At 41.2% G+C, this 22,756-nt stretch overlaps 1 protein-coding gene across 1 annotated transcript; it reads right to left on the minus strand.

Moving 5' to 3' along the window:
- Positions 1-200: 200 nt before the first annotated feature.
- OLIG1 (oligodendrocyte transcription factor 1) lies at positions 201-2,548 on the minus strand. Its single transcript, XM_030552312.1, has one exon. It carries the CDS (start codon positions 2,331-2,333, stop codon positions 1,647-1,649), a length of 687 nt encoding a protein of 228 aa, XP_030408172.1. The 5' UTR covers positions 2,334-2,548; the 3' UTR covers positions 201-1,646.
- Positions 2,549-22,756: the final 20,208 nt, after the last annotated feature.

Consider the following 22,756-nt stretch of genomic DNA (forward strand, 5'->3'; position numbering starts at 1 on the left):
AGCTCTATCTTTGTTTGTAGGAACAAATTCTTACTCATTTTTTCCCAGGTCATAACTTAATAATTAATAAGCATTAACACTAGTTACATTATGCTCTGATCAAGAAATAAAAAATTGTACTTATTAATAACTGTAACCAGGTACATTTCGTCAACTGGCTAAGAACATCTTGTTCAATCATTAAGACAGCTGACAGGATGCAAGGAAATTGTGATTTTTATTATGACTGTACATTTCCAAGTAAAAGGATCGCACAGTGCTAAAACACTACAGTTAAAATATGCTATTAAAATAAGCTACACAGCAACAAAACAAGGAAAACCCATTCCCAGAAGTGCAAAAAAACCCATCATAAACATTGCTTTTAAATGTTTGTTTCGCTTGTATTAGTATAGGTGTTGAGGAGTCATGTTCTTTGCAATGTTAACTAATGTACAGACTGGCTATGAAGAAACACTCTGCTTTCTGTACTTTTTCAAAAACCTTTGTTTAAAAGTGTTTCAGAATTGACCTTGTCTATTCTTACAAATCTGTAGTAATAACACTGCCTCTGAAAACATCATGTGGATTAACACAGTATGGGAGGGGGGCAACTTTTGCTTTCCTAAAATAGTGGTCCTACCTTATTTTCCTCTATTAGATCAAGTTAATTGATTCTCTTCTCTGGGTAATGCATATAATCAGGAATGCATTCTCTCCTTTTTAGTAAACTGTGGTACTTATGTGTTCAAGGTGGCATTATGTTTGCAAGCAACACTCAAATGTTGGTGGTTAAACCTGTCTAGAAATATAATAATTTGCTCCCCCGAACAAGACTTAAAAAAAAAACCTCTTTCAGTTCTAAAAATTCAGATTCCTAAAGATGGAGGTGCCTACCAGTCCCACGTTTCTAGGAGTCTAAATGATAGCAAGTAGGTAACAAGTTGAATTCTGCTTAGGTTACTGAAAGAGAAGATTACTGCATACAAAAAGTAATGTCTCCTTTAAATCACTGCCTAGTACATACCTTTAACTCTACATGTTGTTTAAGACCTGTTACTTTATTACCCTGAATGGTAGCTCAGTAAGCCAGGGTGCAGTTCCATCTACAGTAATTAGATACTCTCCTAGCTAATAAAACATTGAGGATGCTCCATTACATGGATTTTAGGCATTATTTTCCATATCTTCGACTCAAGTGTCACGATGATTTTGGCCTCTCCTCCCCTTTCACCTGGGGGACACATGCAGGGGGACCCCGGGCAATCGCCGCTATAGGGACTGCAAGGCCGGGGCTGGCCCACCCCAGCTGAATCTCCAGCAGCGTGACTCAGCCAGGCCTGCTGAGCCTGCAGTTTGGGGGAGAGCTGTGCCCCGCCAAGTGGCTGGGAGTTCACTCTGCCGCCTGCAGCCGCCCCGGTTCTGCTCTGAAAACAGGCCCCTGCAAACACGCGCCTTCAGGAACACACCAGGTCTGAGCCGCAGAGCGGCGCTGAGCTGCCCGCAGCGGCCCTTCCCCAGCAGGCAGCCAGGAGCCCGGGCCCGCGTTCCTTCCAGCTGCCCGGAGCGCCCCGAAAACCCCAGCGCTCCTGAGCCCGGAGCTCGCAGTCCCCAGCCTGGCACCCCACCCGCTCCGGTCCCCGAGTCCCGCCGCCCCGCGCCTGCGATCACTTGGAGAACTGGCTCTGCACGGCGGCTAGGCTGAGGCTGGAGGGGATGAAGTGAGGGAACTTGCAGATCGCGCAGGTGCACAGGCTGGCTCCCCCGGCCAAATGCAGCTGGCTGCACTGCTGCTCCTCCAGGGACAGCGAGAGGTATTTGCTGGCGGACCGCAGGCTGTCCGGGTGGTTCAAGTTCCCCGGGGTGAGCAGCACAGAGCCAGGCGCAGCGAATAGGGGCAGCCCGGCCAGCAGCAGCCTGGGCCCGGAGCCGCTCATCTCCCCAATGATCCGCCTGAGCTCCTGCAGCGAGCTGCCCAGCAAGAGGATGTAGTTCCTGGCCAGGAGCAGCGTGGCGATCTTGGAGAGCTTCCTGCCCGGGGAGCTCTGGCAGTGGGCTGCAGAGTAGGGCATGATCACCTCCCGCAGCGCGTCCATGGCCAGGTTCAGGTCCTGCATCCTCTTCCTCTCCCGGCTGTTGATCTTTCGCCTCAGCTGCTGCTGCTCCTTTTTCTGCTCAGTCTTGCTGCTGCCGCCGCTTCTGGCACTGCCCAGCCCCTGCTGTTGCTCGGGAGCAGGTTCTGGCTTGTCATGCACTTGCTTAGGGAGCAAGGCGGAGGAGGGCTGCCTGTAGCCAACCAGCTCATACAGGGCTGTCCCCAGCTGCACCTCACCTGGGCGTTGTTGCCTCAACATGGTCCTCCTGCTGCTTTCAGACGAGGCTGCAAACCTTCATAGTGGGGGCCTGACGGGCAGGGACAGGGAGCGGCAGCGCGCACAAGAACCCAGGCCTGTGTCCTTCGCGCTAGACTCACGTTACCGAAGGTGGCCACGGTGGGTAGGAAACATTTGCCGCGAAGAGCTTGTCGCTCAGGTCTGGGGAAGGGAACGATCTAGCTAGGGTCCTTTAAATCTATTTCTCCCATTTGGGCAAAGGGATGGCAGCGGACAGCCAATGGGAGCGCAAAGCTGGGCAGAGACGGGCTCTCATTGGTTGCCGGCAGCTGCGGGGAGGAAGAGTTGCACTTGGCTAACAAGAAGTTTATTGTAAGGTTTGCTCGGCAGTTCTGCAGCCCAGGAGCGTTGCCATCCCGGAGCCCATTTCCCTCCCACGGGCTCCTCTGCTTTGCCAGACAGCTTCCTTTGTTATTTGAGACACTTTATTTTCTCCCTATATTTCTCCCCCTTCCCCTCCTGGGCTCTGATTGCTTCCAAGAATTTTAATGTCTGCCAAGGGATTGAAAAGAGAGTTTATTTCTGAACTGACTCCTCCTTTCAGAGCACATAAAGCAGTGTCTGGTTAGTCTTTTTCTTTGCTTTCATAGCTCCTTTTAAAAAGCCTTTCAGGATTCCCTCTTCCTCCAGTTGTTGTTATTATTAGAGATGGGCTCTCCCCTCCCACCCCACACCCCCACCCCAAAAAATAGAGAGTTGGGACCAACTGCCAAATTTGGATGGTGGATGAAATGCCCCCTCTCAATTCTTATATCCAGAATTTTTGTTCAGGCCCATCTCTACTTATTGAATTAATGTCTACCTTTGTGTTTTTGTGTATTTCTTAGATATGCATTGTTGTAGTAGCTGTGTTTTTGTCCTAGGATATTAGGGAGACAAGGTGGGTGAAGTAATATCTTTATTAGATCAACTTCTGTTGGTGAAAGAAACAAGCTTTTGAACTATACAGAGCTCTTCTTCAAGCTGGAAAACATGTCTCTCTATGTATTAGATAGACAACTGAGCTGCTAAACTGCCTTTAAGTTCTGAGTAAATACAGTTATATTAGTGATACTTCACAGTTTTTTGTATGGCATACTGGTCATTCGGTAGCCACAGTTTAAGACTAGCAGTTTAACAGTTGCATAAAACCAGAAATAGATAAGTAGATTTCACATATTCTACAAATCATGGTAAATTTTCATTTGTTTCAATATGAGAAATATGTATGTAACCAATGAGTGTGACAAAGTATTGCATTAATTCTTTGTATTTTCAACTAAAATTAAATGTAATGCTGTGAACCTAGATATTCCCCTAATAGGGCTTGCTCTGTTGTGCATTGAACTCAATGGGAGTCTTTCCATTGATTTCTGTGGACTTGAGATCAAGCCCTTAATGCTGTTCAGGGAATGAGGGGATAAAAAAAAAAAGCAGTGGAAGCCAGTGTGTCTGATGAGAAGAAACGTTCAATGGAAGAACAGTTCTACTTTTTAAAAATGTATGTTTACTGGGAATAAGCTTTAAAGACATTCATTTCTAGGTCACCTGTTCAGATTCAGCCCAGATCATCAGTGAGCAAAACTCATTACCCTCTGAAAGTTATTCGTCGATCTACAGGAAATGAGTTGGTGGGCTCAATGAATGTTCCCTTTATTTTTTTTTTCCTGGTGGAGAATGAACAGCTGCAAGAGCACAACCTATGTGCTGGGAAAAGAAGTACACAAAGCAAAGTCAAGGATATGTTTACTGACAAAGAGAGTCTGTGCTTCTATCAGAAGTAGTAACAAAGTGGAAGTCCAGCCTATGGAGGTATAGCTTTTGGGAGATAAACATGGAAGACAGCATGATGCGTTAGAGGGTTATTGTAGGAGCCTCTTATTAAAATTCTGCCACACTACTGAAAGACAGGTTTGAATAATTTCCCTGCCATCAAAAATTTGCCCCTGGAGCTCATAAAAATACTTCTAAAGAGCAAATGTTGCTTGTGAAACAGATAACAGAGCTTCAAATGTATCCTCAAAATACTTATGGGGAAAAAAAGAGTTGTGGACATCACTTCTGCTCCCATTTCAAACTACTCAAGTAAAATACTGCACTCTGTTGGCAGCCTGCTCAGCATACTTTTCAGGCGCAAAGTAAAATAATTTCCAGCAAAAGGTACTTCATATGGTTTTGCACCAATGCTGTTGTTTCACCTCCTTGCTTGTGAGGAAATATTTTTTTGTTTTAAATGGGAAAACTGATTAATAGATCCTCCAGTCTCTCAGCCATTCTTTGTGAACATGCACATGGAAAGCACATCTGAAACACGCATCTATTGTGCACCTGATTTTCAATAGTATTTTGCAAATAGAAATATTCTCCACATTACCCCAATACTTCTTACAAAAATACGTACATCAGCTTAACATACTGGATAAAAACAAGAAGCTTTGTACACTTTAGAAAGGATCAGAAGAAGGTGTCAAAGAGGCTTCTGCCTCTGAATTTCATGCTGTTAGTCTTTTGTTGGATGAACTGGCCATGAAATTGATGGACCTGCCTTGGACAAAGTCAGAAAACGTGTCAGCATATTGACTAAGAGTCCATATACTCAAAGAACTGAAACTATAGTGACTCTTCCCCAGGATCATTTCCTGAAGGTATATTGATTAAAGCCCACACTTTGTGATGCTTATTGAAATGACCACTTTAAATACCATAGGAGTTAATATCTCCATAGGAGTTAATATCTCTTTTCCTGTTCTGATAGCATGAAGAGAATGGAAATCCCCTGGGAATATATCTCAAGTAAGGGGGGGTTCCGCAGCCAGTAAAGAGCTACCGAAAAAGCTCTGTCAGCCCTTTCCCAAGCCCTGACAAGGGAGCATATCAGGGAAAGGACTGTGACTAGATTGCACCACACTCCAGCGATTCTCACTTGGCAGGTGACCCATGGGAGGCCATTTCAGCCAGAACATAAGTTAGAGCAACCCCTAGGCTAACATATGCCAGGGCTGGGCAGGCCCTCAGCTGTCCCAGTGATACAAGGAGTATAACAATGGCTTAAAGTTACCTTTACTGCTGCCCTGCTCCCTTACAGTTGCTACACCAAGCCCAGGAATGGAGGAACAAGGATTCCGTGGCCCTGTTTTGTAACAAACTCCTCCTCTCTTCCCATCTGATTCTCTGACCAGAGGAGCCATTGTCAGGAATGGGTCAGAAATTAAATCCTTTTTCCGCTTGTACCAATTGAAGCCAGGGAGGGAAAACATTTAGAATGCACATGAGTTTCTTCATCCTGTTCCTCCTCGTCTTCCTGTTTCTAATTTTTCCTTTCTCCAATGATTTATTATGTATTGCAGTAGAGTCCAGAGGCCCAAATCATGTCAGGACCCTACTGTGTTAGATACTGTACAGGCATGCACATGTACACATGGGCATGCACATTCATCCCTTTCTCATCTTTTGAAAGATAATGGTGATAGTAATTCAGTATAACACATCACTCTCAAAGCTGTTGAATTACTGCTTAGACTTCTTTAATAGAAAAGACTCTGATAGTTTCCCCCCCCCCATGGGGGAAAAAAACCACATTTTAAAACTCAATAGCTGTTCGATTTCTGTTGTTGAAATTCAATCCTTGTCCTTTTAAGACTAAATAAAACAAAACCAAGTGGGGAAGAGAGAGAAACAGCAGAAAAGAAAATGCAATTCCTCTCTCTGACTGTCTCACATTTGCAGTGTAGCTGCTGGAAATCACAGTCGTGGCACATGGTCAGCCTTTATCAGAATTATTTATAAGTGCAAGGGTGGCTTTGTTGTGGCTGACTAAGCTATTAGACAGAATGCAAGCAGAAAAAGATGAGTAAGAGAGAGTAGAAATAGGGGAAATCACACACAAGAGACTGGGTAATAACAGGAACCTCCTATTTACATCACAGGCGTTGCATAGGATGTTGAACTCGACGAAGGTGGTGATGTCATCTTGTTCTCTCTTCTTGTTCAGTCTGGCCAGAACATCTTTCAGGATTAGGACAACCTATGGTGATTGTGATATGAGAGAGGAAAGGATTTCTGGGGCTCCCCTGCCCCCAGTCCCACTTCTGATGGGGAAGGGAAGACAGCTGTAAAGCTACTATTGGTGGTACAACTTCTTCTTCTCAGACTTCCCTTTCCCCTCCTGCTGCTGCTACCACTGATCAGGGAAACAGGTTAAGGGAATGTGGTGAGGGGCAGAGGGGAGAACATGATAGATTTGGGTGTGGGATGGAGTGTAAGAAACAGCTAGTAGGTTTGAGTGGCTTGTAGTGGTGAACTCCACTAACTTCAGTGAAGTTACTCCTGATTTACACCTGTGTTAGTGAGAGTAGAATCATGTTCACCATCTATAACTGCCATAGGCAACCAGTGTAAGGGTTCCGTGACTGGACAGAACTGGTGCACGACAGCCTAATGCTACCTTTTGTTCACACCAGCTCCCACCAAGACATTCTGTAGTGTGTGTTTCTAGGCTTCTGTACATATTAATATAAAATGTCTGCCTTAGTCAAAAACTTACCTTTCATTGTCTGTGGGGGGTGGGATCCAAGATGATGAAAAGGCACCAGAAGGAGATCTGAGTCATGCTAATTGTTCAGATAAATTGCATGTAGTTAGAACAGAAGAAGCTGGTTATTTCCCTTCTTTTATCAGATCAGAGCAATATGTTGCAGATCAGCAACAGACTAACATACAACTTTTGATAGCAAAAGGACTGAGTTTTGAAAGTTCACAAAATAGATTGCACTTTCCAGCAAACGGGTTCTTCAAACCCCATAGCTCAGTGTTTCTCAAACTGGAGTCGCTGCTTGTGTAGAGAGAGCCCCTGGCAGGCTGGGCCAGTTTGTTTACCTGCCCTGTCCGCAGGTCCGGCTGATCGAGGCTCCCACTGGCTGTGGTTCGCTGCTGCAGGCCAATGGAGCTGCTGGAAGCAGCGGCCAGTAAATCCCTCAGCCCGCGCCACTTCCAGCAGTTCCCATTGGCCTGGAGCAGTGAACCGTGGCCAGTGGGAGCCGCGATCGGCTGGACCTGCGGATGGGGCGGGTAAACAAACTGAGCCGGCCTGCCAGGAGCTTTCCCTACACAAGTGGTGACCCCAGTTTGAGAAACACTGCCATAGCTAGTATTTAGCAAATTTGATTTTTTTTCACATGAAGTTTCAGATTAACAGTCTGTTTTCAAGATGCATTCATATGACCACAGCAGTAATCCAATCAATCATCTGAAAATGATTTCCTGATTAGATCACATCAGTTACTGGTTTTTCTTTTAAATATGGCTATTAAAAAACAATATATTTATACTGAGAGCATTTATTTTGCTGCAGACAGCAGTAGCTTCAAAACACACACAAACAGAAAGTTAAAAGCAAGAATATTTTACTCTTGCAACAATTAACTACATTGTACGAAATCCACTATGACAAGGCAATTTTGCAGAAAGAAAAATAAAATGAATAAAAAATAAAGGCAGCAGTTCCTTTTTATTCATAAACAAGTTTAAACTAGACAATAAAATGTTCACTTTAACTTCAGCATAATTGGAAATAAAAATTGCTCCTCACTAGAAAAGTATGTGGTGAGTCTCTCAAGTCAATAGCCTAAGCCAAATGCTATAGAGGCTTACACTGATACAATAAAAAGGGACAATTTGCTTGGAAGGCTGTGGCTAATTTAGAACACAATGCCCAATGTCATGGTCAGTTTTGTTGCAAAAAATTGGCAGCTTAACTCAGAGTCTCAGTCAGCCCGAAAAGATGTGAGTGATTCTGGCTGAAACAGCTTTGCTTATTGGATGTTCCAAAGTGTTAAAACAAGCCCTTTCATAGTGATACATGGCTAAGTGTGCTCAAAGAAATGAGGAGAAAAAACAAAGGTAGCTCTGAAGTCATTTCCCTGCACTGAATCCAGCCATCCGGTTTCACTCTTTTCCCATTGAATGGACAGAATGCAACAGGAAGAACAGGAATGAAAGAGAACAAACAGGCCGAATGTACTGGCAGAGAGACGAGAGAGAGAGGGAAGACGGGGCAGCTAGATGCTAAACTTCTATTCTTTGTCCTTAGAAAGGAATGAATGACTAATTATAGAAATCCAAGAGGTAATAAATGTGCCTAACTGACGTACTGTGGCCAAGTTCCTAGAACACCTGCAATAACAGTAGCCTGTGTAAATCAAAGTACTCTCTTTATGGAGAGTAGACAGGATACAGGGAACAGAAAGATACTGTTCAAAATTTCACCTGGTTTGCATTCTGCTGGCTTGAAATCTTTGTCATCTATCCTTGTCTGGTATCAGAGGGGTAGCCGTGTTAGTCTGGATCTGTAAAAGCAGCAAAGAATCCTGTGGCACCTTATAGACTAACAGACATTTTGGAGCATGAGCTTTCGTGGGTGAATACCCACTTCGTCAGACATGCATCTGACGAGGTGGGTATTCACCCACGAAAGCTCATGCTCCAAAACGTCTGTTAGTCTATAAGGTGCCACAGGATTCTTTGCTGCTTTATCCTTGTCTGCTTTCTTTCTGTGGGAAACAAAACCCCGGTCAGCTAAGGAAGAAACCAGGTTGTTCCAAGTGCCTAAAGAGGGTGGGATCAGGCTCTGACATGACTAGAGAATGTAATTTTACTAATACAGGTAAAATTGATTCCCAAATCAATATTTGTATTAAAACAATTTTATTAATGAAATGTATGAAAACAAGTATTTAATATACAGGCAGCAAACATCTATATTGTGTAAGTATTACATTTGGGATTTTCAATTTAACCTAAGGAAATTAGGTGCCTAAATCCCATTACAATTCAGTGGGATTGAGTGCTTATTTCCTTTAGGCCGCTTTGGAAATTCCATCCTACAGCACTGTGGCCCACAATTCAGCAAGGTACTTAAATAACTGCCTATCTTTAAGCATGTGAGTAGTTCCAGGGAGATCGTTGCTTAAAGATAGGCACCTGGTTAAGTACCTCGCTGAACTGGAGCTTTAATGAAAAAAGGTCAAACTTTTTTCACAAAAGGGTAATAATTTACAAAAAAAGTCACTCTTTAAATAGTTGAACTGTTCTCTATAAAACTTACTAGACTGGAAAAGCTGTAGTTGATGGAGTTAAACAAGACCCAGTTAGGGTTTAGTTAATCCCCCACTGCTCAGGTTCATAAACATGGAAGCATCTATGTGGAGAGTTGGATCCAAATTAGCCCTTTTTGTGTCTTGTTTCACTTTTAAAGTCTAACCCCTTTCTAATGTGACTGATTTTTCAGACCTCCCATCCTCATGTGTCTGAACTGTGTTCTCTCTTACATGTGTGGTGTTTTGGATCAGATACTGACATACAGTACTGATTTACTGTAAGTGTTACTCTAATCCTTTAACTACCTAGAGCCTTACAGTGGCAATTAGGCACTTAAGTAGCATACATCACATGTAATTACAGAGAAAATACATTATTGCTTCTATCTTCCACCCCGTAGCAGAGTTTACATGGTATACTCTGTATGATATTTGGATATTTCCAAGCTGCCGAGTGGGGAGAAGAGATGTTGCCTCTGCACCCCCCGACTAAAAATGTTGGAGTCACAAGAAGGGAGAGTCAATCAAGCCTTCCTGAAGTCCTTAATCAATCCATCACTGCTTGCACCCAGGCTGGGCCTGGTACAATGTCTCTGATTGTTTTTCCCTTTTCCTCAGAATGGCCTGTTTTGCATTTAACCATTGTAAGCCTGATACTGTGACATTATGAGAACTCTCAACTCCCATCAATATCAATGGGAATTTGAACTGAACAGCACCTTGCAAGATCAGTCCTTGTGTGAATTTGGTGTTTGTGAAAGAGAAAATATAATAGTGTATCGTTTCTGTGCTCAATGTTAACAGCACAGCTCTGCCTATGCACCACAGTCCTAACATATGACACTTCTGCAGCATTCCTGCCCATATCCTGAGCTTCAAATCATACAGGGAAAACTGGCCTCTCTGTGAGATGCTCTATAGGTCCTCTTTCCCTTGCAGTGCTACCATTGTTGTCAATGGGCTTTCTAATCACTGAGGGAAAGGCTGAGTATGCAGTAGAAATTTGTTCTTTGAATAGGAGAGACTCTAGCCCAGATTTGGAAAGGTATTTAAGTGTCACTCCACTCAGTGTTGCAAGGCCCTAGCGACTTGGATAGCTATGTCCCATTTTCAAAAGTGACTTAAGCACTTAGGAACGTAAATTTCATTGAAAGTCAATGGGACTTAGGCTCCTAAGGCACTTTTTAAAATAGGACTTAGCTATCTAAATCTGTTAAGCCTTGCAAACACCGAGTGGAGCAATGCCTAAATCACCTTTAAAAATATAGGCTTTTGCCATATATACGGTCATTTTGTAATGTGCACAAATTCCCTCCAAGAACTGCAATCAGACTATTATGGGGAGAAGGGCTTTGGGCTAACAGACTAGATAACCAAAACATTTTTAACAAAAATGCAATAAAAAAAAAATCATGTTCATTTTATGAACATGTACCAAGAAGGATTTGATAGAGTATGGAAAATAATGAATGCACCAAATTGCTAAAATCACCAATACCACATTGCTGCCAAGTGTGCTCTGGGAATTTCCTAGTAGTTATCCCTCAGAATGCAGTACGCAGCTCCCAGTCTTTCCCAGTAGCTGACTCTCTGAGGTGTGGTCCTTACCGTGAAGCCATGGCATGTTTGCATATGAGACACATTGGTGATGGATAGATTACACCTCTACCCCGATATAACCCTCCCGATATAAGATGAATTAGGATATAATGCAGTAAAGCAGCGCTCCGGGGCGGTGGGGCTGTGCACTGTGGCGGATCAAAGCAAGTTCACTATAATGCACTTTCACCTATAATGCGGTAAGATTTTTTGGCTCCGGAGGACAGCGTGATATCGGGGTAGAGGTGAATTTACCAGTCTTCACAGGGATAAATATTGCTTCACTACTTGGATGCAATGTATAAAATTTCCCAAAAAACAGGAGAATAAAGCAGCAAAACTCACATTCTTGATGTATTTCTTTTATAATTGACTATTAGACTTTATATACTGTTTGGTATTAATTAGCTACATATAATCATTCAGAATGTTGACAGATTGAGGAATAATGGATAGTCTTATTTTTTCTTTGTTTTTTTTATTGTGTGTGCTTGTGTATGTAATATATAAACAGTATATATGCACATATATAACACATTTGTACACATGCATTCCTTCTCTGTGTGTTTATTACACACACATGCTAGAAAAATAAATATTTTATTAAAAAGCCTGTTGGGCTTAGTCAACCTGGTGCGTGTGTGTGCTTTTTTTGTTTGTTTGGGGTTTTTTTTGCAAATTTTGTTGCATTACTTGGGTATTCAAGTTTGTATATTTGCAAATGAAAATAGGTAGAGGTGTATGTGTGTGTGTGTGTGTGTGTGCGTGTAAAATGCTAAGATGAGAAAGAGCTGATTTTTTTTTGTATTTGACATTATCACTTAGCACCAGATGTTATATGTTAATGATAGAATGAAAATTGACAGTGGCTGGAAAATACTTCAGGGGAAGCTTTTTCCAGCATCACAAAGAGCTATCATTTTGCAAAGTAGAGAAATAAAAAGCATGTTAAACTTCTTCTCCTGAAGAGTTTGGTTAGTTCTGCTGAGAGCAGAATTCTTTTGGCTAAATTATGAATAGTGTATTACAGGAAGAGGAGTGATTTTTAGGGATTTTGTATTTCAGATGATTGATATGTAAAGCAAACAATACCAGGGGGACAGCATGGCATAGCACACTACAGAAACCTTGCACAGAATATAGACCAATTTGGTATAATAATTAGCAGCCAGTACACATATGAGGCCCAGAATTCTACAGTAAAAATAAATTACCTCTCCCTTATACTTAGCGAGATCAGTTCAGCCAAAATCACCTATGGCCCTGATACAGTCGACAGTATGGATTAGTTCCCATTGTATCCTACTTTAGTCTTCATTACTTGAGTCTTCATTAGGGGATAAACAGAAAATTTTAGTTTTCCATCTGCAATAAACCCACATTTTGATTGTGTATTACTTTTGATAAAGGTGTCTGGAGTATGTTACCTTTTGCGTGTATTTATAAATATGAATACAAATCCAAGTGAATAAAAGTTATTGAGCCAGAAGGCACTGATTTACTAAATGTAAATGTGTGATATCTGAAAGCGGTTATCAGGATATGCTTGTGCAATGGTAGTGGTCTCAGGCAACAAGTTGTTTCTATCTTGTTGGCCTGGGCTGCTGATATCTCAAGGAGCAGGAGAAGACCTCAACAAGCTGGCTTCACTATTGGCTGTTCTATGATGGAGCAAATCTTTACAGTGTGTCAGGCCAGCTTATTGAGAAGGCACAAGAATTCATTCTCTCATTCTTATTGTATTTGTGGATCTCAAGGAAGCCTTTTGACTCTGTTGACAGGGAGTTGCTTTGGCTGATCTTGAAAAATGCGAGCCTCTCTGACAAGCTCTGTAGAATGTTCCATCTTCTATATGGTCACTCCTCAAACTGCATTCTTGTAAAAGGGAAAAGAACTGCCTTATTTTGAATTAGGTCAGGTGTTTGGCAAGGATGCATTCTGCCCCAGAATTTTTTGATGCCATTGTAGATTATGTGCTAGATCAGACACTAAGTAAATGCATGTTAGGCATACACTTTCATGATGATAACTTCACCAATGTCAGCTTTGCCTACAATATAGCACTAGTTATTGAATCAATGGGCGAGTTGGTTTGGGGCATTTAAACCTCTGGAAAACTCAGTGGGAAAAATTGGCCTGAATCAAAATTCTTCTTTTGGTGACTTTGAACCCACTATGGGCTCCAGCATCTTAGTGGGCAACCACCTAGTTGAGATTGTTGATAACAAGGGCTGCACAGAGAGAGGACTTGAAGTTCACAATGTAAAAGCATCATCAGTAATGGGGTGCCTATCAGTAATGTCTTTTGCAAACCAAACATCCTGATAAGTAGCGAGAGAGAGCTGAAGATATCTGGTGCCTCAGCAATCAGTATCCTGATCCCTGGGACTGAAACCTGGCTCCTCACTGTCAAGATTGAAAAGAATTTGGTCACCATCCATATGAAGCATCTTCAGATGACTGAAAATATCAAATGGTATGAATTCAAATCGTATGAAGAGATCTGTTTTCTATCTAACCAGGTTCTGATCCTTCAAACAATCTAGGGTGGTATGGGCATCTGCATCAAATGCCTGCCAATTTCCCTGTGAGAATCCTCTTTGACTTTGATCCAATGAAAGTAGGAAGGGAAATCCCCTGCAGAAGATCTAACACCCCTTTAAGCATCAAAGGCATCCTAACTTGTAACACACCAGATTTGGCTCAGGACAGAACATCATGGAGGTTCATAATGCATTCGGTGACCTCTGTGCTGTCCAAGCCACAGCATGAGAACTAACCATTCAAGCATGTTAGTGGTGAAAAATGTTTTAAAGATGTATTCATTTAAAAAAGTCATTGAAAAGTTATTATTAGTGTTTTAGTCCTTTATCTTGTCAACACTCATCCAGGTATCCGGAGACTGTATTTTATTTAGGCCTGATCCAGCACCCATTGAGGTCAATGGAAAATTTCTCCTTGACTCCACTCACTGCTGGAACAAGCTCACAGTGAGGTCTGTGTTTGGGGGAAGGGAAGAAAGGGTTAGTTTAACAGTTCCCCTTAGAGTTAGGATTTTACTCCATGAGTTACCAGAGTCAGAAGAATGGACATCCAGGATCTGAACTGCACCCACCCCTGAGATGGGATTCAGATCTGTGACTTTTGTTGATTCTTTGGTAGGAATTTTCTTATTCTGAACCCCTGAAATCTGAGGGTGTTCAGCTCCAATCTCTAGTTTGGAATAATGATTTTATGGGTTTGGGAACTTCAGTCTCAATCACATTAATGACAATGTGAAACCTTTTAAAAAGGTTACCCAGTTAAAACTCACAGATTGACTCCTTTAACACAATGTTTTTTCTCATAAATTGACTGTGACAGTAAATCAATTTAAACACAGAAAGGCCCTGTCATTCTGGGACCAAACCCATGCTAGAGACAAACATTTGTCAAGCATGACAAACTTTCCAGCACTGTTGTAACTAGCAAGGTTTCATCACTGTTTGTGTCCAACATGTATCAGGTTTTAAAAATCAAGAAAACCTGCTATCAGAAACCACTCTGTAAACTACCCACTAGCCAATCCATTGCATGGCTGCTGAACTCAATTGTAGCATGGTTTATAACCATGTTGTGTGTAGACACATCACGTTACAACCATATTTGGCTGTAAACATTCTCAAACTGTTTGAAACATAGGCTCTAATTCTGCTTTGGGCTCTGCCCAGGCGCAGAGATCCATTGACTAATTTCAGGGTCAAGGCCCTACTGTAAGCCTTTGAGAGGACTGGACCTAAAAGACAAGCCCAGTATCAAAATGATAATGCAGGGTATCTGTGTCTATAGAGAGATAAAATAATATTCCATTGATCTAAGATTTTGCTGCTTGACCACAGTTAGTTGCTGTCAGCAAATATCTAATTTCCTTCTGCCACTAGCATTCCTATATGAGGCCAGCATTATTTTCTAAAAACAGGCATATCATCTCAGCAAGATGCTAATTCTCTCCTGAAGCAGGCCAAGTGAAAGTATTCTGGAGACTTTGGAGATAGTTTTAGTTACTGAAGATGGAGGGGTGGCCATTGAAGATGGGCTTTGGTTAGGGTTGAAGATGAGCTTTGGTAAGGGTTTTGCTCTACATCTTCAACATAATGAGCAGCCTTCTTATCTAGTGATAGACAAGGACTTTTAAATGTAATGGAGTTTAGTTTCGTTTGTAATGGAAGCCGTTTTATATATTCTCAAGTTTTAATTTGTCCACTTTTTGCAGACATGTATCTAATATATAACTTTCCCACATCGGTAGAGGAAAAAGTAGCAGCTGCGACATAAAAGGAGAAAAGCCTACCTCTGACATGGGCAAGAAAGGAAAAGGCTGCTGTGAATTATTATAGGCACCATCAAACAATATCCATCCACAAGCTCCAAACAATCTATATACTTGTTCTAGCATGATGTAAGGCCCTGATCTGAAAGACTTATGCCTGTGCTTAACGCTGTGAATAGCGCCACTGAAGTCAGTGAGACTGCTCCCAGTGCTTAAAGTTAAGCATGTGTGTATGGTTTTTTTCAGGATCAAAGTCAAGTTAGATGTAAGTGTATGAGATTTACTGGGGCAGCTGGCAATCTCCCGTGTCATGTAGTATGCAGTGAAGACAGCAAAACTCTCTTTCATGATATGATGTACTGTTATATTTTATCAGAATCTTACATTCCTCTTTTTTTTTTTTTAATGAGAAAAATTTGGACAGCAAATACTGGTTGAATACCAATGACCCAACACAATGAATTTCTTCTCCCTGAGAAGATAGCATTTTGAAATCTCACCAGTACATAATTTTCTCATACTGTTTCCCAGCTGTAGTTTGTAATGATGTAAAGTTATCTAAAAGAACAAAGAGAAGTAACAGTAGATATTTAGATCATGTTTTGATGGCTTTATGTAGATTTTTTTCCCACTGAGCAATCATGCCATTTTTAAAGTAATAATATTTGAGTTGGAAAGGGAAAAAAACAAGGAATAACAATTTTAAAAATATAGATTCATTCCTGAAGAGCAATTGTGCTGTTTTTGGCAGTTGCAGGTGACAACCCTAACTAGTCCCCATAAGCAGATGAGAAGTTTATAGGCTGTTAATAAACTGTATCCAATCAGTGAATGCTGGCTGATTGTGTTCAAGCTGTTTGGGGCCACAGGTCCTTGGGAGAGCTTGCACTTGCTCTGTCTCTATTTCAATATAGCAGAAACATTAAAGCATGTGGCAGACTCTTGATGTTTGTTATAGTGAATAGACATATGTCCCTCACACTAGCATGTAGAATATCTAATTAAGTTACACAATGACAGCTTATACCCAGGGGCAGTTGCAAACAAGACACTGTCACACTCTTAGGAATACAAACAAAATGAAAATTGGCTCTTAATACATTATAATGAATATATTTTCAACACATTAAACTTCATTTACCAACACATACAAAAAGGCTGAGCTGATCTCTGCTAATATAATTTTATAATTTATTTATTGATTGCAAAAGTGTTGTCTTGTGTAGTTAGGATTAAGGACAATTTTGTTTATTAACTACTGATCAAGAAATGAAATCTTAATTGTATATTTATTATGCCACAGTAAGTCAATCCTCAGTATTGCAGTTCCTAAAGGCGCCTTTTACGAATAGTATCTTGGTTTTGTAGGATGTGTATGTTATTGATTCAAAAACGTGTGTGTGTCCCAGACCACCTTTTTAATGAGTAGTTTTACACAGTTATACAAAAAAAAAAAGAGATAGCCACTCCAAATCTGAATGGTGGTTGTAATTATTTTCTAATACTGTGGGTGATATTGGAGAACAAGTTGTGCAATATGAATTTTGGGTCCAATTCTTCCACACAGTTACTAAGGTTTGATCTATGCACAGTTTGTAGTGAGATTGCTAATCAGGGGTGTGATTTTTTTTAAAGTAATATAGCCCCTAGCATGGATGCAGTTACACCTGTATAAAGTTGCCCTCTATTAATATAGATTATTCCTCTTTCTGTATGGTCATAAGCACTTTACCAGTATAACTGCACCCACACTTGGGAGCTATACTACTTTACATGAGTATAGTTAAAGTGGTATTACTGTTGCTTGTAGACAAAAAGCCTCAGAGTTAGGAACTCCTAATGCTAAGGTTTTCTTTCTTACTTTTTATTAATGTGTCCAAATATACCAAGTACATCATAATACACAAAGTAAGTTAAGCGGGTCAGGATAATGGGAGGGGAGGGGAAGTGACATATCTATCTTCAGGGTCTTCCTTAAGCATAGACCTCTTAAAAAGTCAGATGCTAGGGTTGCCTGAGATTTCACACATACCTTAATTATGAGGCACTTCAAGTAAATATGCAGCTTGCTTCCTCTTTCTAGACAGAGGCAATCACTTCCATCTCAGCTCCACCCTCTTCAAACACAAGAGCCCGGAAGCAACTCCTGAACACAGGATTTCCTTCTTCCTTAATCTGACTCTGTTCAGCTCTGCTCCTTATTTAACTAAGAGGTTATTACTTGGGGATGGATCCTGCCATCTCAGTGCAGCCAAGATCTGCACTAGCATCAGTGCTGGGACTGAAGAAAATAGCAGTTCAAGTCATGGGGGTGCTTTCATGGCATAGTGGTAAGACCATCAGAGCCCTGTCCACTCTAGAATTTCCATCGTTAGTGGCTATGCTGTGTCTGCACCATAGCTGAAAAATGCATACTGATTTCCCCTATGTGCTCCAAAGCATTGGTAACATCCTTTGTGCTTGAAAAGAGATAGGGATTGCTTGTAAAGAATATTTAGGGAATTTTGAACCCACTCAGGAATTTGTACATTTCTCTGGCTCCCTCACTCCCAAATTAACTAAAGGCAACCAGTGTTGTCTAATGTCATTACACAAGGACTTACATTTTCAGAAGTGTCTAGTGATTTTGTGTGTCAGTTTCTGGTGCTTCAGACACCTTAAAGAGGACTGAAAATCATGCTTGAGGTGTCTCAAGTCTAGCACCCAGAAATTGAGGCACACACAATTAGTGACCCTTTATTGAAAGTTTGGTTCAAGTAATTTGCCATGCATCCCATAAGAACTCTGGCCGAAGCAGGGATAGAACCCAATTCACCAGGGCTATGTTCTTAACCTTAAACACCAGACCCTCCTTTCTCTTCCTGCAGACTTCTGCAATTCATGGCTCACCTTCTAACTTCTACCACAAATGAGGCAGGGGTCCTACAGACAACAGCCTTGTTCACTACACAACCCTGGTTCATCTCCAAAACAGATTCATCCTTTGTGCTGAATGAGGCAGGGTTCTCTAGGAAAAAAAAAAGTCTAATGTAATGAAAGACAATATCATGATGCATATGCGCAAGAAGACTAATTAAGATTGTTTAAGTAACCTTAAATCTGGCTTTTCCTAACTTTTGAGAGCTTGACATTGCAGCCTTAACTTTCTTTTGACCATACTTTTTTATGCAATGGATAATATTTTAATCATAAAATGATATATCACATACTGTAAGTGAATATACCCATGGGTACTCCTCAATAACCTAGCCCCTTTGCAGCCTTCACAACCAGGACATGTCTCTTTGTTTCATCTCTACTCAATTCCTCACCACTTTCCTAGTTACAGTGCCTGTAGCGACAGCATCACAAAAGCACTGGGAAAATTCTGTAGCTTTTATTCTGTGCTGTGCCTGCAGGAGGGGCAGATCAGGGGTAGGGAGAGTGGAAAGAGGAGAAAAAGTGGCTTCAAGTTACCTCTGCACCCTCAGGATTCTGGGATGCTCAATGTAAGTCCAGTTTATGGCAGCTGTCTTAGGGCTGCCTATAGGTTGCCATAATTCAAAGCAGTCCAGAACTCCAATAGTGCTATATGCTACGGCCAATGCTGTGTCTGTACTGGAGAAACCTGAGCACCATATAAAGGGAGGTGTGTGTGTGTGTGTGTGTGTGTGTGTGTGTGTGTGTGTGTGTGTGTGTGTGTGTGTGTGTGTGGAAGGAAGGAAGGAAGGATCACTTCTAGACTTTTCTAAACTGAAGTTGTAACATCAGAACCATGTAATTTGTTTAGCACCTTAATGTATGAGTTGTAGATTAGTTGCATTAATATAGCTTTTGCTACTTTAACTACCTTGTTTGGAATACTGTATATATCGTTTTTGCTCCTGTAATAAGGATACATTCTATTCTGTTTCTTTAAACCTATAGGGGAAAATTCTGCTTGGTTATATCAACAAACTCTGTTGAAGTTTAATGAGATACCTCTGGTGTAACTGAGAGCAGAATGTGGTCCATGCTTTCTAAGTGAGTGAAAGGGCATGATTTTTCAAGCAGACAGATATACATATTTTATTAAAAATAGAATTCAACAATTGCTTTCTGCATCTGTAAAAATCTCAGACAATCCTGACAGTGTGATCATTCTGTAGGCTGGTGATGTTTGGTGACATTGATTGATTGATTTTTCCTGCTAATAGGATCAACACTGAGAATATATTAAACTAAAAGGCACACTTCTGACTTTCAGGAAACACTCTGTGTTTTGGGCCTGATCCAATTGTATTGGTTTTGGCAGGGGAATACAATGATTGATGACAGCCAGAGAGTTGAGGGCTGCTTAGAAGAGGAGTTTGATTCCCTTGTCTAAGAGGTCTCTCCGTGTGCATGACACTAGTTCCCTGCTAGGAGAGGGACATGCATAAGACGGGACAATGGAGCCGGGTGGCCCATCCAGATAACCCCTTCTAATGCATATGGTGAGATCTGACCTGCCAGTTCAAGAAGAGAAGGCAAATGGCTGATGGGAAATTAATTCTCAGGAGTTTGTCAAGACATCTCCAACAAGTGAAGATAAATGGCAGAACAAAACTTCTAAAGATAAACCAAGAATAGGGATGAATGAAAAAGAGAAACACTGTTTTGCATTTACATCCATCTTTTGGGGTGGGAGGCTTGAGGTGAACTCTGTGCTTATGGAGGATATTGATTTATGTGTAATAACTTTGTGCTCTGCATAACTCCAGATACATTTGAACATCATTAGATTGTCAGAAAAGTTTATGTGATAAATAGGTACACATTAGTCTCTTTCAGTCTTGTTGGTCAAGCTAATGAATTTAGCATTTACAAAACTCTGAACCCAATCTTGAGCCCACTGAAGGCAATGGCCAAACTCCTATCATCTTCAGAAGTGTAGTCCATATAACTAAAGGAGTTTAATTATATGGAAAAGTTGAAACTTTGCTGTGTGGAGCTTGCATGCCACCTTCCTTTTTATTCTCATTGCTATATTTATTGATTTCCTTTAGTAATTACTGTCAGAAACATTTAAACATGTTAAAAAGTGTCTTTTATTAAACTTATTTTTTCTGACTCCTCAGGACCCTGAAGCCTTTGCAGGCTTAAACAGGTGTTTTAAAATGCACTACGTCCTTCCAGGGATATAGGGACTGGAATTTTCAGCAATCCGGGGTAGGTTTTCCAATGAGTTCAACTCCAACTTTAGGCACCTAACTAAGTGGCCAGATTTTCAGAAAAGCTCGGTGTGTTGGCTGCTGAGCTCTGAAAAATCTGGGTGTGTCATATTGGGAGCTGCTGAGTGCTCTTTTGAGAACCTGCCCCCAACTCTGGGTTCTGAGTACTTAAAAATCTGGCCCTAGGCTCTTTTGAAAACTCGGGCCCTGGGGCAGGAGTTCCCCATCCCAGCACTTCCAAGGAGACTTGCCTGTGAAAGACTCCTCCTGTAGGTAGGAAGCTGGGGGCAGGTACTAGTGTCTATAGATGCTCTAACCTAGTGGCATTCTCAGAGCTCATCTAGAAGGATATGATACTTGTTGGGATGATGGATAAGAAGGGAAAGTCACCATCTCTTCTCTCTATGTGTGGAGTGAGGGTGTCAGTTGCTTTAGAGAAACATATTAGGGTATTATTTCTATTAAATATAGAACTATAGACTATTTAGCATAAATAATTGTCCAGTACATCAGTCTTTCATCTATGGAGACATGAATTCAACTCCTGACTGTTAGGCAACAAGAAAAACTGAATCCAATGGTTTGTGCCATAGCGACGAAGCAAAGTTCTGTGGCTTCACTGTCTCTTTGTTGTAGGGCATCACTTGTTGCATGGCATGTCCATTGCTCTGATCCTCATACAGATGAATATCACATGGACTCCTGTCACAAGTTTGGCTTCTATAGCATCTACATGATCAGGATCTCAAAAGGGGGATCAATGTGGAGTTTCTGTCTCCAAATCCTGCATGCAATAAATGGGGCAAAGTGTCACTGAGGAGAAGTTATGGTACATCATTGTGATGGCTGTCAACAAAATGCTTTTACCGCAAATCTGTGTGCCTGTACCTCATATAACTACAACATAATATGGCCCAGTATAGTGTAACTGACAGCTTCTGCTCAGCATAGGCTATGGGAAAAGAATTGTAATTCTAAGGCTAAAGCTATTTTAAAAGCTGTCTGAGGGGATTTGGACATCCCTTCCCATTAATTTTAATGGGAAGTGGGCATCCAAATTCCTTTAGACAGCTTTGAAAATCTCATCCCAAATATTTAAGATTAATCACTGAAGATGTATAGAGTAAAGAGACAAAAACTATATTTTAATTTAAAAGGCACAGACATTTACTAAATGCCATTGATTAATAACAATATGGAGACATGTTATTAGAACACTATCATCTTAAATCTGTTTGATTTTTACCAGATAAAAATCTACCCTGGGTCTAGTTGGGCCATGCAAAGTTTATGGAAGATCAGTTAGTTTTGGGGGATTTGGGAGCAGAAGGGTGTGTGAGAGAATGAGAGAAAATTGGCTTAGAATGTGGAGTTAGCCTTAACTATAAAGCAACTACCACTGTATAAATTGTCAACGGTATTAAGCCTATCACTCTGAACTGGTGAATCTTTTAGGACATACTAGTTTTTGTTTATTTGTTTTTGAAGGTTCTTATATATATTTAACTATACTACCCTACACTGCCCTATTCCAGCACTAAGTACTGTACATGCATTAATTGGGGACATGTGCAGGTTATGGGAAGATTCTAATTTTGGGGACTATAGAAACAGTGGCTTTATGCAAAACCCAACCCATTCCTTTTTGTTACCTCTGCTGCATTCACTCCATACAGAATGATATTTAGGCAGAGCACGCTGTTAATGTGCTAATACATTTCTGTCCGCAACAGATGGTTGCGAGAATCCATCCTAGCACTGCTGGCTACGCTGGGCTCAGAGAGCAGTGCTGCGGCGTTTCCAGTTTCAAACGAGTCCGTCAAACCCTTTTTACTTGGCGTTTTTTTTTCTTTCTTTTCTTTTGCTAGCAACGGGGAAGTTGGTTGCCCCGAGGGACGCCTGACAATGTCCACCCATACATCTGCATAGTTTGCTGCTGGTTATGGGGAAACATCTTATGCGAGGCATGAAACATGGTCTAGGGCTTTCTTTCCTATCGGTTCATTTGGTAATAAAGACTGAAGAACAAAATGTATATACACGCATCTTAAAGCAATATGTGTAGGAAGAACATTTGAAACTACTGCATTCATAGCACTGGTCACAGCTTAACAGGAAAGGGCTGTTTCATGCTGGTGAAGAAATCTTAGAGTCTTCAGGTGAGCACATCCAATGGATTGTTTATCACGTTCTATTCTAGCTATTTTCTCTTGCTCTTGATTGGCAAAATGG

Source organism: Gopherus evgoodei, chromosome 1 (assembly GCF_007399415.2).
Source record: "Gopherus evgoodei ecotype Sinaloan lineage chromosome 1, rGopEvg1_v1.p, whole genome shotgun sequence".
Classification (NCBI taxonomy): Eukaryota; Metazoa; Chordata; order Testudines; family Testudinidae; genus Gopherus; species Gopherus evgoodei.

What these genes read in the sequence shown, in the direction of transcription:
- OLIG1 (XM_030552312.1), bottom strand. Translation starts at nt 2,333, where the DNA reads ATGTTGAGGCAACAACGCCCAGGTGAGGTGCAGCTGGGGACAGCCCTG.